The sequence below is a fragment of the Temnothorax curvispinosus genome, unplaced genomic scaffold (genome assembly GCF_003070985.1).
Source record: "Temnothorax curvispinosus isolate PA1 unplaced genomic scaffold, ASM307098v1 QBEX01002560.1, whole genome shotgun sequence".
Classification (NCBI taxonomy): domain Eukaryota; kingdom Metazoa; phylum Arthropoda; class Insecta; order Hymenoptera; family Formicidae; genus Temnothorax; species Temnothorax curvispinosus.
In genome coordinates, this window is record NW_020212340.1 from 6,625 (window position 1) to 19,370 (window position 12,746).

General features: G+C 44.0%; 1 protein-coding gene across 1 annotated transcript in view; it reads right to left on the reverse strand.

The window, feature by feature from the left end:
• Positions 1–2,304: 2,304 nt before the first annotated feature.
• LOC112451797 overlaps positions 2,305–12,746 on the reverse strand; it is a gene marked incomplete at both ends in the record, with an annotated part of 10,995 nt that continues 553 nt past the window's right edge. The window contains one exon of the mRNA XM_025011674.1: positions 2,305–2,496. Within this exon, the coding sequence (XP_024867442.1) occupies positions 2,305–2,496 (192 nt within the window). The remainder of the gene's footprint in view (positions 2,497–12,746) is intronic.

Below are 12,746 nucleotides of genomic sequence, written 5' to 3' on the forward strand. Positions count from 1 at the left end.
TCGCAAAATGTAAATTACAAAACCCCATTAGTAAGCGGCTTATTTATTTTACGTTAAGTGCAAAATTATCTAGCACGACAATTTTCCAAATATTCCAAATTAATTTTGCATCTCCACAGACTCCACAAATTTCGACCCTAAATTTCATAATTTTCTCGATTTTGTGACTTGCTCGATAATTATCGTGCTTCATTGTACAGAGTTCGATCATAATCAATCTGTAAAATAGTAATAATATTATAGAACAATTTTGAGGCTCTAAGCGATCTGTTAAAACGCTTATCGACAAATCCGCTGTTGTTTCTGCTTAATTCAAGCAGATTTAATCGTTTAAAGCCCTTAGAAACTTGGTGACAAAGGTGTATTGTCCTGATTCAGTACAGCACTTTGAGTTCACGTGCTCCATCATGTAATAATAACAACATATCTTTTAGATTAAACGAGATATAAAGCTATGATGTTTAAACGCAGCTAATATCGGAAATAATAATAATTTATTTAAAATCTGGTAAAAACCTCAATAAGCGAGGGCAGAAGCAAAGGAGCTAAAAGAAACGCCGATTTTCACCGATGTCGTAAAATTTATATCAAACAGCGTGATGGTATAAAGTCAACCGAAGGGGAGACTTTCGGGAAACTTTAGAGAGGGACACGTTAGGGAAATTGACGGGCGACAAACCGTCAATTGGCCGTTACGTGGCCGTACCCTTCTTGTCTCGTCTGAGCAGAGAGCCGCGGAATATCAGTGAAATTGCCGCTATCTCCGCCACACGGAGCGGAGCGGAGCGGCGCCTCATATTCGACGAGTTTCTCCTCCGGCCTGGGCGCGCTTTATGCTATTGCGGAAACGAGGAGGAAAAGGTAAGAAGCGGGTAGAAGGATAAGTTATTGCTCGTCGAGGTATGCGGCTACGTATTTCCTTATACTTCCGCCTCGCGCCAGCATCTTCCTCCTCATTCCGGCGTCTATTGTCGGCCGGATTACCCGCTGAAGGGTGTTCATGAACGCCGGCGGTATTGCATCGTCCGTCTGGATTTAAATCCCATCCATTTGCGGCCGGCAAATCTTGTATAATCGCAGCCGGCAAAGCGTATCGCTCGACCTGACGCTTCATTCGCATGAGCGGCGTCTCCTCCGCGCGTATACCTTCCTTCTCGTACAATTGCCAACTCGTAGATAATGGGCTACACGGGGTGTCTCGAAACTGCCAGGAATCATGAGTCTTTTTAGCATTCTGTTTTTAGCCGAATCTCGATAGAGCGAACATTAGCCTCTCTTCTAGTTTCTTAACATTGAACTATGTATAAATATATATTTATAATCTTTATATCGAAGCTTTGTGAAAATTGACAGTCGATAATTGAAAACAACTATTGTTGTCTTGGTATTTTTATTCGGAAAAATATCGGTTTTGAAAATTGTCAGTGAAATTGTCTTTCTAAATTATCACCCACGAGTTTTGGATCACCCTGTATACCTTGTCAGGTATATCGGCATTGTGTGCAAGTAGATCAGGATTAATGAAACTTTCCTCCGGGATGCATATCTTTGCTCGCGGAAATGATGATTCCACGAATGTATTAGATTACTCAACCGTTATATATACAGTTGCGTATTTCTCGCGGATTCGGCAGCGTTGTTCTCCGTCCTTATGACATAAAGCGAAATGGTCGCAGACGCGCGGTACTTTAAAGTAAAGGGTCAATTCCGCGCGTAACTCCCGCGTTCCTGACATTCCTCGCAGTCTGGCACCGTCGAGCGTGAAATATTTTCTGCTCGAAGAATACGGAAGAAGCGTTCGACGGAGAGTGTCTACGCAATCGACTTGTGTCTCCTCTGCCTATTTCATCATATCTCCCGCTTTCTCTCCATTTCCTCATTATTTCCCGTTACTTACCTGACGGAATCACTCGCGGAGCGTCTCGCGAGTCCAACTCGTCTCCGCGTAAAATTTTCGTCCTCGACTTCATCTATTTCACGCAAGCGAGAAATAATGATCGACCGGCTTTTTTACGCGATGCATGTCCACTCTCGATTTCGAAAGCGTGACACTTGGTGTGGAACGAAGGGAGACGGAAAGGCGGTGGGAGACGTGGGAGAATGGGAAGAAGAGAGATGAATAAAGCGGAGCGCGGAGGAGGATTCCGGGAGCTGTGCACACAGAAATAGAGGAAGCGTGGGGGAACGGAAGGAACAAGACGCTCTATCTGTTGCACGTTGACCGGGGGGATCATCGGCCCCCCCCCGGCCCGACAAGCGACTCACAAAGGGACAACTTTGCGCGAGATGATCTTGTTTACGTACCGGGTATCGATTTACCGAGATCGAGGTACTCCCGCACGGACGGGCTCAGGAATCCGGGCGGCACGGCCGGCGCCTCGTTGGTCGGATTGTTCCTCTCATCCACGGGATCATCGTAGTAATAGTCGTCCTCGTCGGGATCGAGGGGCTTCGCCCGCTTCGACACTTTGCTGGCCCGACCGCCACGCGCGCCGCCTGTAAAAGCAATTTTTAGCTGCAAAATACATCTAATATGACATATGAGTGACAAGCGTGAAATTTGAATAAATTGAAGCTAGAACGTGGAGTTAAGCAAATGTTATCTCTTAACACACATCACGCGTTAAATTTCTCACGATTTATATCTGTAATAAAGTTCGTGGAAAAAGCTCCAAATTTATACAGATCTGTCTTGCTTGTGGTCAAGGAGGATTTAATAGTCCAGATTTTCTCGATATTTAAACATTCGAGTGTCTTAACCCTTAAATGCCACACCTTTCAAGAATCTCGTAAATGACACATGGGGTCTGAAAGACCCCAGCATGAAAAATGTCTCCTTACTCATTGATTTTTTGATATTTAGTTATGAAAATTATTTTTAATGTTGTTCAAGGCTTAGAAAAGAGAATAAAATGCTTATATTGTTAAAATTTCAATTTCAACATAGTATAAAAAATTAAGTAAACTTAGTACTGCTAAGTGTACAAACGGGTAGGTCAATCACTCGACTATCATCAATGGGAGCATGAGCTCCATTTTTGGGGGGAACATTTGAAAATATATCATTGTAAAGGGTCTGGGGTCCGCTGGACCCCGGGTGGTATTTAAGGGTTAATTTGCGGAAGTTCGAGTCCATCGGAAGATCTATCGCACCTCGAGATTAATGGCTCTGTTATCCTTTTAATTGCATTGTCCACGCGATTTTATCTTCCTATTAATTCGCATGATAAAAATGCTCCGCTCTGTTTCTACTATTATTTCCTTCTTGACGAGTCCAGGTCTCTCCGCGAGGAGAGAAACAAAAGTTTCTCGGAGACCGGGAAAGAGAGGCGAAGGAAACGCCGTCGCCTGGGAACCTCCGGGGGTGTTGGTCATTTGAGCAATCTGAAATTTAAAACATTTGAAAATCGCGGCCGACCGTCGCGACGTAGCTCCCGAAGGTAAACAAATTTTTACAATCTTTTTAATTCATGCGGGGGAATGTTTAATCGATGTTGTTCATCGCCGCTGTTTTTCCTCCGGGAAAAACGCGGGCGCCTAATGCCTTCCCTCCTTACCTTCCCCCCGATGCAGATGCACAGTGGTATTTGCGTTCCAGATGCGCTACGTTCGAACGTAGGATTCTTCCTATTGTACGTTCTCGCGCTGAATATTAATACGCGGGTGGTAATTTTCGCGAAACCTGCGCCGAAACATTTCGCGCTTTAAACGACGACACGGCACCGCGGTGTGCCTTTGACAAACGTCGAATTTTCCGGCTCCATGTCAAACATTCAGTAACTTCGTACACCGTACTGCGTACGAAACGCGATTGCCCGATCGAGGAGCGGTAATAGCGGTAATTTAACGACGAGGACCGGTCGTCACGACTGAAAATTAATTAGCTCCAAACTTCCGAAGCGTATTAATTTCGATCAAGTGCCAGCCAATGTGCGGCTCGGATCACCTCGACCGTGTGTAATACGCGAATATATCTTGAATAACGCTGAGTCGAGGAGCCGGTGCGCGGTCGGCACGGTAACCGTAAAACTTTCGGCGGCCCTCTCGTCCGCAGGTGTGTATCTCGCGAAACTTTCGCGTCGCCTGTGCCGCGTGAATGGACGAAGTTCCGTGTCGGCCGACGAACTGGGTCAAGTCTCGAGAGAATCTTGAGTCTGGCTCCTCGAATATAAAAGTAACCGCCGCCTTACCCTGACTGCCATGAAGAAAGCCAATGAGAGTTGCACAGCCGAATGAAGAGATGAAGATATTTAGTATCGAGGATTAAGGGGTGGTTCCGAACGAAGCTTTTAGGATCACGGATGCGGAATAAAATTTTATTGCTCGGTCCTTGATTAGGTTAACCATCGATCGACGAATCGTTATCGTAAAAATTAAGGAGGATGCAATATTGGATTATTTACGACCTAAGTGTGTTGACGTTAATATCAAATATTTTTCAAACTTGGAAATTTTTTCACATTTTCGCTTTTTATTTCGCTCTGTGATTTAGCGCTAATATATAATATATTGCACTGACATAGTGCATACAAATTTATAAACATTGATGAAGCTACGTTCCCATTTCTGAGAAGCGAACTCTTCCACTTGGAAAACGAAATTTAAAAGTTTATTTAAAAGTTCGATATTGTGAGAATTGTTTTATTAACGTTATTACGAATGCTGTTAATTGTTGTGCGTTGCTTTTCTACATACCTAAATACGTATGTCACTTGCCACATTAATTCACACAACTTTTTTGGAAGTTTCTTTATAAGATTATAAAGAAGAGATCTGCAAGTAATGTTCTTTTTTAAACATGAGAATAAGAAGAATTTTTATCATCTTAAACAGTTTTCTAATATCCATTTCCACCAATGTGGATTAACTTTAATCTCGGTTCAACTTACTTTTTATCTGTTTCTAATTTTCAAAACTAGAAAAAGATAAAAAGTAAGTTAAACCGAGATCAAAGTTAATCTGCATTGATAGAAATGGACATAAGCCAAAGAGCAAAACAGAATATCTTCTATTCCGTTTGTCATATCGCAGATTTTCATTTATAGACGTGAAAACAATTTGTCGTGCTTCTCACGCAGTTACACGCAACCGTACAAGCGAATCCATGATTAACGCGATAAATTCGACCGCGTAATCGATTCGTAATCGCGCTACGAATCCTTAGTAGGGCGTATCATAATCGGGAGGGCGTACGTGTGTTACGCCAGTTTACGAAAGCTCAGCAGAATCCCGTGTTCATCCTATTTGATATCGGCCGCGGCGGCGTCCGTGCCGCGGAAGCTAATTAATGGCTCATCGACGAGCCGAACTTTATCCGTCAAAACGCCGCGGTTTAATTCGCGCTCGCGGACAATGCATCCGTATATACACGTACGAGATTTGCGATCGCGTCGCTATATGTTGCTGATTTTCTTTCCACTCCTTCCTCCCCGTGCATTTCGCCGCTGGTCGCGCGTGAAATACGATTTTAATTTTACGCGAGGTCTCGAAAATGCTCACTGTAAATACTAATTAAATGTTGCGAAATGTTTCCACCCGCGTGCAAATCGAATGCTGTTTAATGCGCTTCAACGTGCGCGATAAATTTTCCCGGTTTAATTTTTTCTTCTCCCGAGACAATGTGCATAACGTCGAAGAGTAATCGTTACGATTGCGAGAGTTTACGCAGATGACTGGCACGTTCCTTATCGTCGCTCGTTAAATGTCGCTCTCTCTAAAGTACGATCTTTGCACAATTTAACAAATGCAGTCACTTTGCCTCTCGTTCCATCGGCCGTCGATCGTTCAATAACCCTTTATGACGGCGTCGCTGAGATTATTATACGATATCTGTGTCGCGGGTATTCCAGCCCCTTTGAAGTATCATTACTTCTTCAGCTAGTTTTTACAATTTCGCTCGTGTCGTCCGTAGCTTCATTTCGCTACGTATTTACTTTATGCCGCTCGGCAAAAGGTGGATCGAGTTCCGGAGTATAATAAATATTGTCTATCTGTCCTCCTCCGTTTCCCATTAAAGGAGCAGAAAGGAGCGTGGAAGAAAAAGAGTCGCGCGCGACGTAACTATTTTCCTGCGTTTCGCTCGACGCGCAAATATCCCAGGGAGAAACGGCGTTTTAATATCACATTGCAGCATGAAAATTCACCGAGAACCGGACCGGCGGAGAGGGAGAACCCGGGAACAGACATGTCGGTCGGTGGAGCTGGAGAGCTGCAAAGGAATCGGCGAGAAAAAGAGAGGAAAATGAGAGAACGGCGAAGAATGGCGGAAGGGAGGAGGGGCAGGAACGAGAGAAACAAAAGTACGATCGCGTATTTACCGCACACCGCGTGCGTGCGTGCCGCGTGGGAAACCCAGCCGGCCATGCATCGTCCGTTGGAAAAAGCGCCGATGTACAAACACGATCGCACGCTAATTCTCGTATTTATCCGCGCGCGACGCCGATCATGCACGCGCGGTCATCGAAACGCAGCTCTCTGGCCGGACGGGGGTCAAAGGCGGGGATCGCGGCGCGGCGCAATGCGACGTGTGGGGATGATGCACCACGCCTATTATCCGGACATCGTGTTCCCGTGTACGGGGAACCGGCTTAAAGGACGTTAAATATGTATGACGGTATTGAATTATGTTGACCCCGCGAACTTGGCGCGTTGCATTATAGCAATCGGCTTGTCGCGCCGATATTTCCGTATACGGTAACTCCAACGAGTTCGTGCAAAGATCCCGGAGGCGGCTATGATCTCGAGGATGTAGGATGTAGGACTGTTATCCCCCGGGTACCACGGTTTACGTCGTTACGCGAACACTCGGCCCGAGAGATCGATCGCGCGGCGGAAACCACGTATAAAAGCGATGCGGTCCGCGATTTTTGAAATAAACGACGGATTTCGGATTTTCGCGAATTTATGAGACGGTGATGCGCGCCGCGCCGCGTTTTCCCCGATATCGGATGATAAAATACGCGGGCGCTCGTGCAAGTATCGGACCGCGGGATCAAATAACATTTGTTATATTAAACGCCACGGATAAACAGGTGTAATTATTCGGGCCGGTCTGGTCGAATGCCGAATAATTATCAAATGCGTACCGGCGGCAGAAGTAGGTATTAAGCGTTCTCGACCCGAACTAAATTACCGCGGCGGGGTGTGTAATAACGTATGCATGCGTGGACGCTGCGAATCGATTCACCGGCCTGCCCCGAGGACGGCGCGAATGGATGAATTAAAAAAAAGAAAGAGAGAGTGGGAGAGAGAGTTTCTATTTCTGAGAGACAAATCGGGATGTGATGTCGTCGCTGCGCGCCGCAACGACCCCGAGCCAGCTGTCTGCGTGTGATAATTAACTATCGATCGTGCCGCTTCTCCATTAGCCGCTACATTTTCGATGGCCTAATTATTCCCTTGTTCGTTCTCTCACGTTGGACGAAACGCCGCGATCGACGCGCGCTTAAAAACGGGGAGAATAATCACTGACGCAAAAAGTTCCAAGTTCGCTTGATCGCTTTCTGCGACTCGGCAAGAATCGTCGAACAAATTGCGAGAAACCGCGAGCAATTGGCCGTCGTAATTATTGATTAATGTGAGTCCAGAAATTGCTTTATTCACAAAATTTCCCGTAAATATGGTGGGAATTTTAGTTAGTGTTAGAAAAAAGATTTTTTTTAGTTGAGAGCGCCATAGAACACTGTCACATTACGATTGCATATATCGAGAAAGGGACACATTTTGTGCCTTGGAAATTTTCGCATACACCATAAAACAATATATCGAAGTTGGATTGACGTATATCGTGAAATGAATAAAGATCTTTATCATTCACAACTATTCACTAATTTACTTAGCAAATTATTTAGTACCATCAGGCATTATATTACGTCGTTAGCGAAATTTGTCGCCGACTTTTGTATAATTTGAATCTAATAAGATCAACGAGATCGCAAAATGCAGCCCAACAGTCTTTTCGCATCTCGGACGTGTTATTTAAATTCCGATGCTTAGGGTCGATTCCTAGCCGCTCTTTATGTACGCAGCGCGTATCGTACGGATGAAAAATGGAGAAGAATCGTAATCGTAAAAATACATATCCGGCAGCGGCGCGGCGCCGGGATACGAAAGGGAGATGAAACCGCAGGCGCGATAACGCCGTGGATAAATCGCAGTAAATACGATACCGCGGTAAACAGTAAGCGGCGGTAAACCCGCAAAGGAAATACGAGGAGACAGATACCGTGGATAAAGGAAGCAAGGGGGAGGGTAATGCTTGTTTAACCGATAGTCGTGCCACCGACGCGCGACGTGCTCGTCCGCCCTTTCGGATCTCTTTAAATATCCTCTCAAAGTATATCGACGCGCGAGAGAGGGTGAAGCCCGTCATCTCTCCCGATCTCCCGGCGATCGAGCAGCGCGCTGTGAAATCTCGTATCCCGCAACCTGACCGAGAAGATACGATCTCTCGCGTGTATCGGCCGTAGGCGTCCGCGACGTCAGACAGCGACTTCGCCGCTGACTCTGCTAAAAGACGTCACCCCGGAAACGAGACACCGTGGAAGGTGGAGTCGTCTCTCCGGTACGCGATGAAATTCACGGGGCGGTCGAGAGGACGACGAGCTCGGAGGGAAGGTAGCTGGAGGAGCGTTTCTCTCTCTTTTTCTCTTTCCCAGCTACGAGAGCGAGTTGGAGCGACGTGCGATAAGGGATGAGGAGAGAAAATAGAATGGGAGAGAAGGCAAGAGGAAAAGAGAGAGAGAGAGGGAGGTCGCCGCGCGGTGTTTACGACTACGAGGAGGAGGAAGAACCTTTTCGCCATGGTCGTTTAGAAGGAGGGCCTTTTAACAGCGCAAAGAACGATCCACCGCCTTTGTGCTCCCTCGCCTCGTCCACCAGCTATCGAGCCATTTAACTGTGTGTGTCTGTGCATCCTGCGCCCCTACCCCCTTATCACGCCCGACTATCCCCTCCTTTGATTATTCCTCTCGTTTCCCGCGTCTCCACCGTTTCTCCGAGTCTTGCGAGTTTCATATTTCTTCAGCGATACATTTGCGCCTCGAGATGTTCCCATAGGCAAGCTTTCGTTATCAACCGTTTATTGTTTGTTGAAGCGCATCAATTATTTTATAATCATGATTCTTATAATCGTTAATATACTTCTCTATACAGTACTCTGTAGCCTTAGATTTATTTTTGGTGATTTTAAAACTGTTGTATACTTTTTGGCTTCAAATTTAATCACTGGTCTGTTTCTTAATATTATCCCGATTGTAGCCCGTCGCTCTTTGCGCACGTGTATACGTAACATCGCAAGATTTCTCGTCAAAAGGTATGTAATTACGTATCTGTTGTACCAACATCCCCCTCGCGTGCAGTAGACGGAGGTACCACGGTTGAGGGTTGTGCTATGCGCGATCGAAGTTACGATTTTCGTGTTCACGATGAAATTTCAGACCGGTGACGGCCGTTGGGGTCGACGAGGGTGTCGACGCGCAAAAGGGAAAAGACAGAGAGAGAGAGAGAGAGAGAGGGGGGGTGCACGGGATGGAAACATAGACGGAACGAGCGGCCGATGCTTCGGGGCTAAAACGCCGGCCGAGCAACGAGAAGTGGATGGAGGTGGGCAAGCAGGAGGAAGAGAAGGTGAGCAGTGTGCGGGAGGGAGTTTCGTTAAATAATTAATCGATCCGAACCACCCGACTGCCGAGGATTCCTTCCTTTTCCTGGTTCCGCACATAAACGATGCATTTTCTGAGGTTTTCCGGCCAAGCGGGATGATGAGTCGAAATGGCTTTTACGCATTGAATACGTCGAATACGACGAATGCGTATCGTATTTTTCTCCGCGAAGATAAAATACAATACGGACGAATAACGACCAAAGGATGATCGAGGCTCCCTCGGCTGTGAAGTACCTTTTTATCGTTAACACTAGAACTACCAAAGGTGTCAAAATAAACTGTTTAATATTTTTAAATAATTTATTACTTATTTTTAAAATGTCTTTATTTCTGAAAATTTTTTAATTTTTTCTCTTTTCTTTTCTAAGATTTCTTCGGTAGAAATAAATCTAGATTAATCTCCGGTAGTTTTAGTGTTAAATGCTGGACATCTTTCGGACATTAAAATGTAAATTTTAATTTTTTTTTGCGTTATTAAGACGCAAGAGATTAAGATCCCTTTTTTTCTTCCATATTTTTGGATCCTTGTCATTAAACTCTAAATTAACTAAACTCATTGTAATTACAGCCTGGATCTCCTCGCTCTCTCTCCCGCGTTACGTAATTTCGCTCGGGACGGACAGCTGACGGTTTACGGCGCATGATAAAGCATAATGATAGCGTCATTATTATTAAATGCGTAATGACGTTTATGGATACGCTTGCCGGAAAGAAAAAAATCGCTTAACCGTGGACGCGCGGAGCGATCTGATATTAATGACCTCTATATTTTGAACTCATTAATCTCGCTAAAATACACAGTTAGTCGGTAGCATAATACGACCGAACCGCATTAACTTGTACAAGCGTATCGTGAATAACACACTAGGCACGTTCCGCGGTCTGTGTCGATTCATTGCACGGTGTCTCTCTTTCCCCTCCTCTCTTTCTCTCCTGCATTAGGAGTTATTACAATATTTTAATTTTTAATCGCCGCTGTGTATTATACGCCGTATAATTAATCGCCAGCAGGTATGAATAAATGAGACACGCATTGCATTTGTGAAGCGAATGAACCACGCATGCGCGATTGTAAGCGTTGTTTGGAATTCACAGGAGAAAATCGTCTTTTATCGTAGTAGCACCTTTTTTTTCTAATAAAAATCTCGTGCGAATATGGCATCGGCGTGGTGCCCGCCATAATTTCGGTTATTATCTCGCGACAGTAATACCCAAGATTTTACATCCTTTGCATACACACACACGTTATTTTACGTAATCCGTAATCATACAGAAGCCGCAACTTATCGCATTAATACCGATAGAAATACGAGTTCGTACACTTTCTAAAGAAATCCCCGGCTTGATACCTTTAGCTAAGATCATAAATTAATAAATAAAACTTAATAATTACGTATTTTATTATTAAACGAAATTAATGTAATACAAAACTATAATAATATTTTTATAATATTTTTTCCAACGATTAAGTACTGTATGCACGATGGTTCATAAGTAAATCTCTGTTTCCATTTTCGTATTTAAGTCAGGCTCGCAGTGGTTTCGTTGCGTTTTTGAAATTAGCACATTTTAGCCCGCAAATCCTGGTGTCCGCGCGAACTCAACATTTTTGTCGGAAACGCCTCGGCATTTGGTGACCCTTCCTCCGGTTTTCCGAGAATGACACGGACGGCAAAAACGTGCATGTCGACTAAACATGACAAGGTGGATGCCCCGTCGGGCGCAGGGACGCTTTTCGAAAGTTTGGCTAATTATTCCATAAAGAAAAGAGTGACGAGGTCGCTCGGAGTCGGAGTTTCAAAGTTACGTCAATTCAACGATTTCGAACTTAACTCGCGCACGGGAGCGCGGACGCGCCACTTTCCGTGGTTGGAAAAAGTTTCCTCGGCGCGCCGTCATAATCAGTGAAATGTCCACAAAGAAAATAGCGGATATTATAAAGTGCGGGTTCTTTCGTACACACATCCATGGAACAACAAGGAAGACGCTTATCTTCAAGAAACTCTCCAGAGAATGTATCTTTTGTTATTTTTTTATTTATTCGAAATAATGGGTCTGTTTTCTCTATTGCTGAACTCTGGCTGTCCTAGTTCAGAGTTTATCTATCACATTATAATATTCCAATAGGAAACAGATATTCGGTAATTGCTGTTTGAATTTTGTTTTCACACAATTGCTCGATATAATTAAATCCAACAGAAATAATTACGAATATAGACGCACACAAAAATCAATTTATTTCACTTTTTGAAGTTTAAAGTCCGGGGATTAAGTATGATTAATAGTTTTCATTTTTCCAAGTCAATCTTCTAATCTCGAGAATGATGACATTTTAATATTTTCACTTTAAACTGTGATTGCGCAATGAAATACCCAGTGAAGAGTGTCTTATAGTGAAGAGTTCCTTATAAACTCGCGCATAATTTCTGTCGCGAGGGATTAACGTCCGGAATGAGCTTGTAACGGCCGTCTTGTTTTTCGTCAGTCAGTTGAAAGCCAAGGGATTAGATCTGCGCTTAACAATATTCCCCTAAATTGGCCTAAATGATACTGCAAAACGGAGCGGCAAGTTTTTAATAAAAGTCGGGCTAATTATTAATAAAAGAGATGTTACAAAATTAAATTTTGAAACCAGGTAAAAATTAGAAATATTTGTTACACATTACTATGGTTTATATATTATTAAAAGCTTAGTCAGTTTATCCGGCGCGCGCTGTCGAATAAAACTCGCATCTATTCTATAGTCGTACTTTTCTTTTCGAATTTTCTCTTTCTTTATGTCGCGAGACCCTCGTCAAGATTATTAGTGTTACGTCTCGACTGATCTCGGCCTGCCGGTCCAAAGTGTTACTCTTTAGTTTTGAGTCTGCCTGATGTATACCGGCAAAGCTCGGGATAGCGATAGCGCTGGAGACGTGATACTACAAAGAAATTGTGATAGCAATACTCTTGAAAATATATTGAAGTAATGATAATAATACGATAATATGCTGAAAATAGGTTTGCAAAAAAATGAAATTGTAATGATAATGCACTGAAATATATTGAAGTAATAGTAATACAAAAATAATATGTTGCGGGA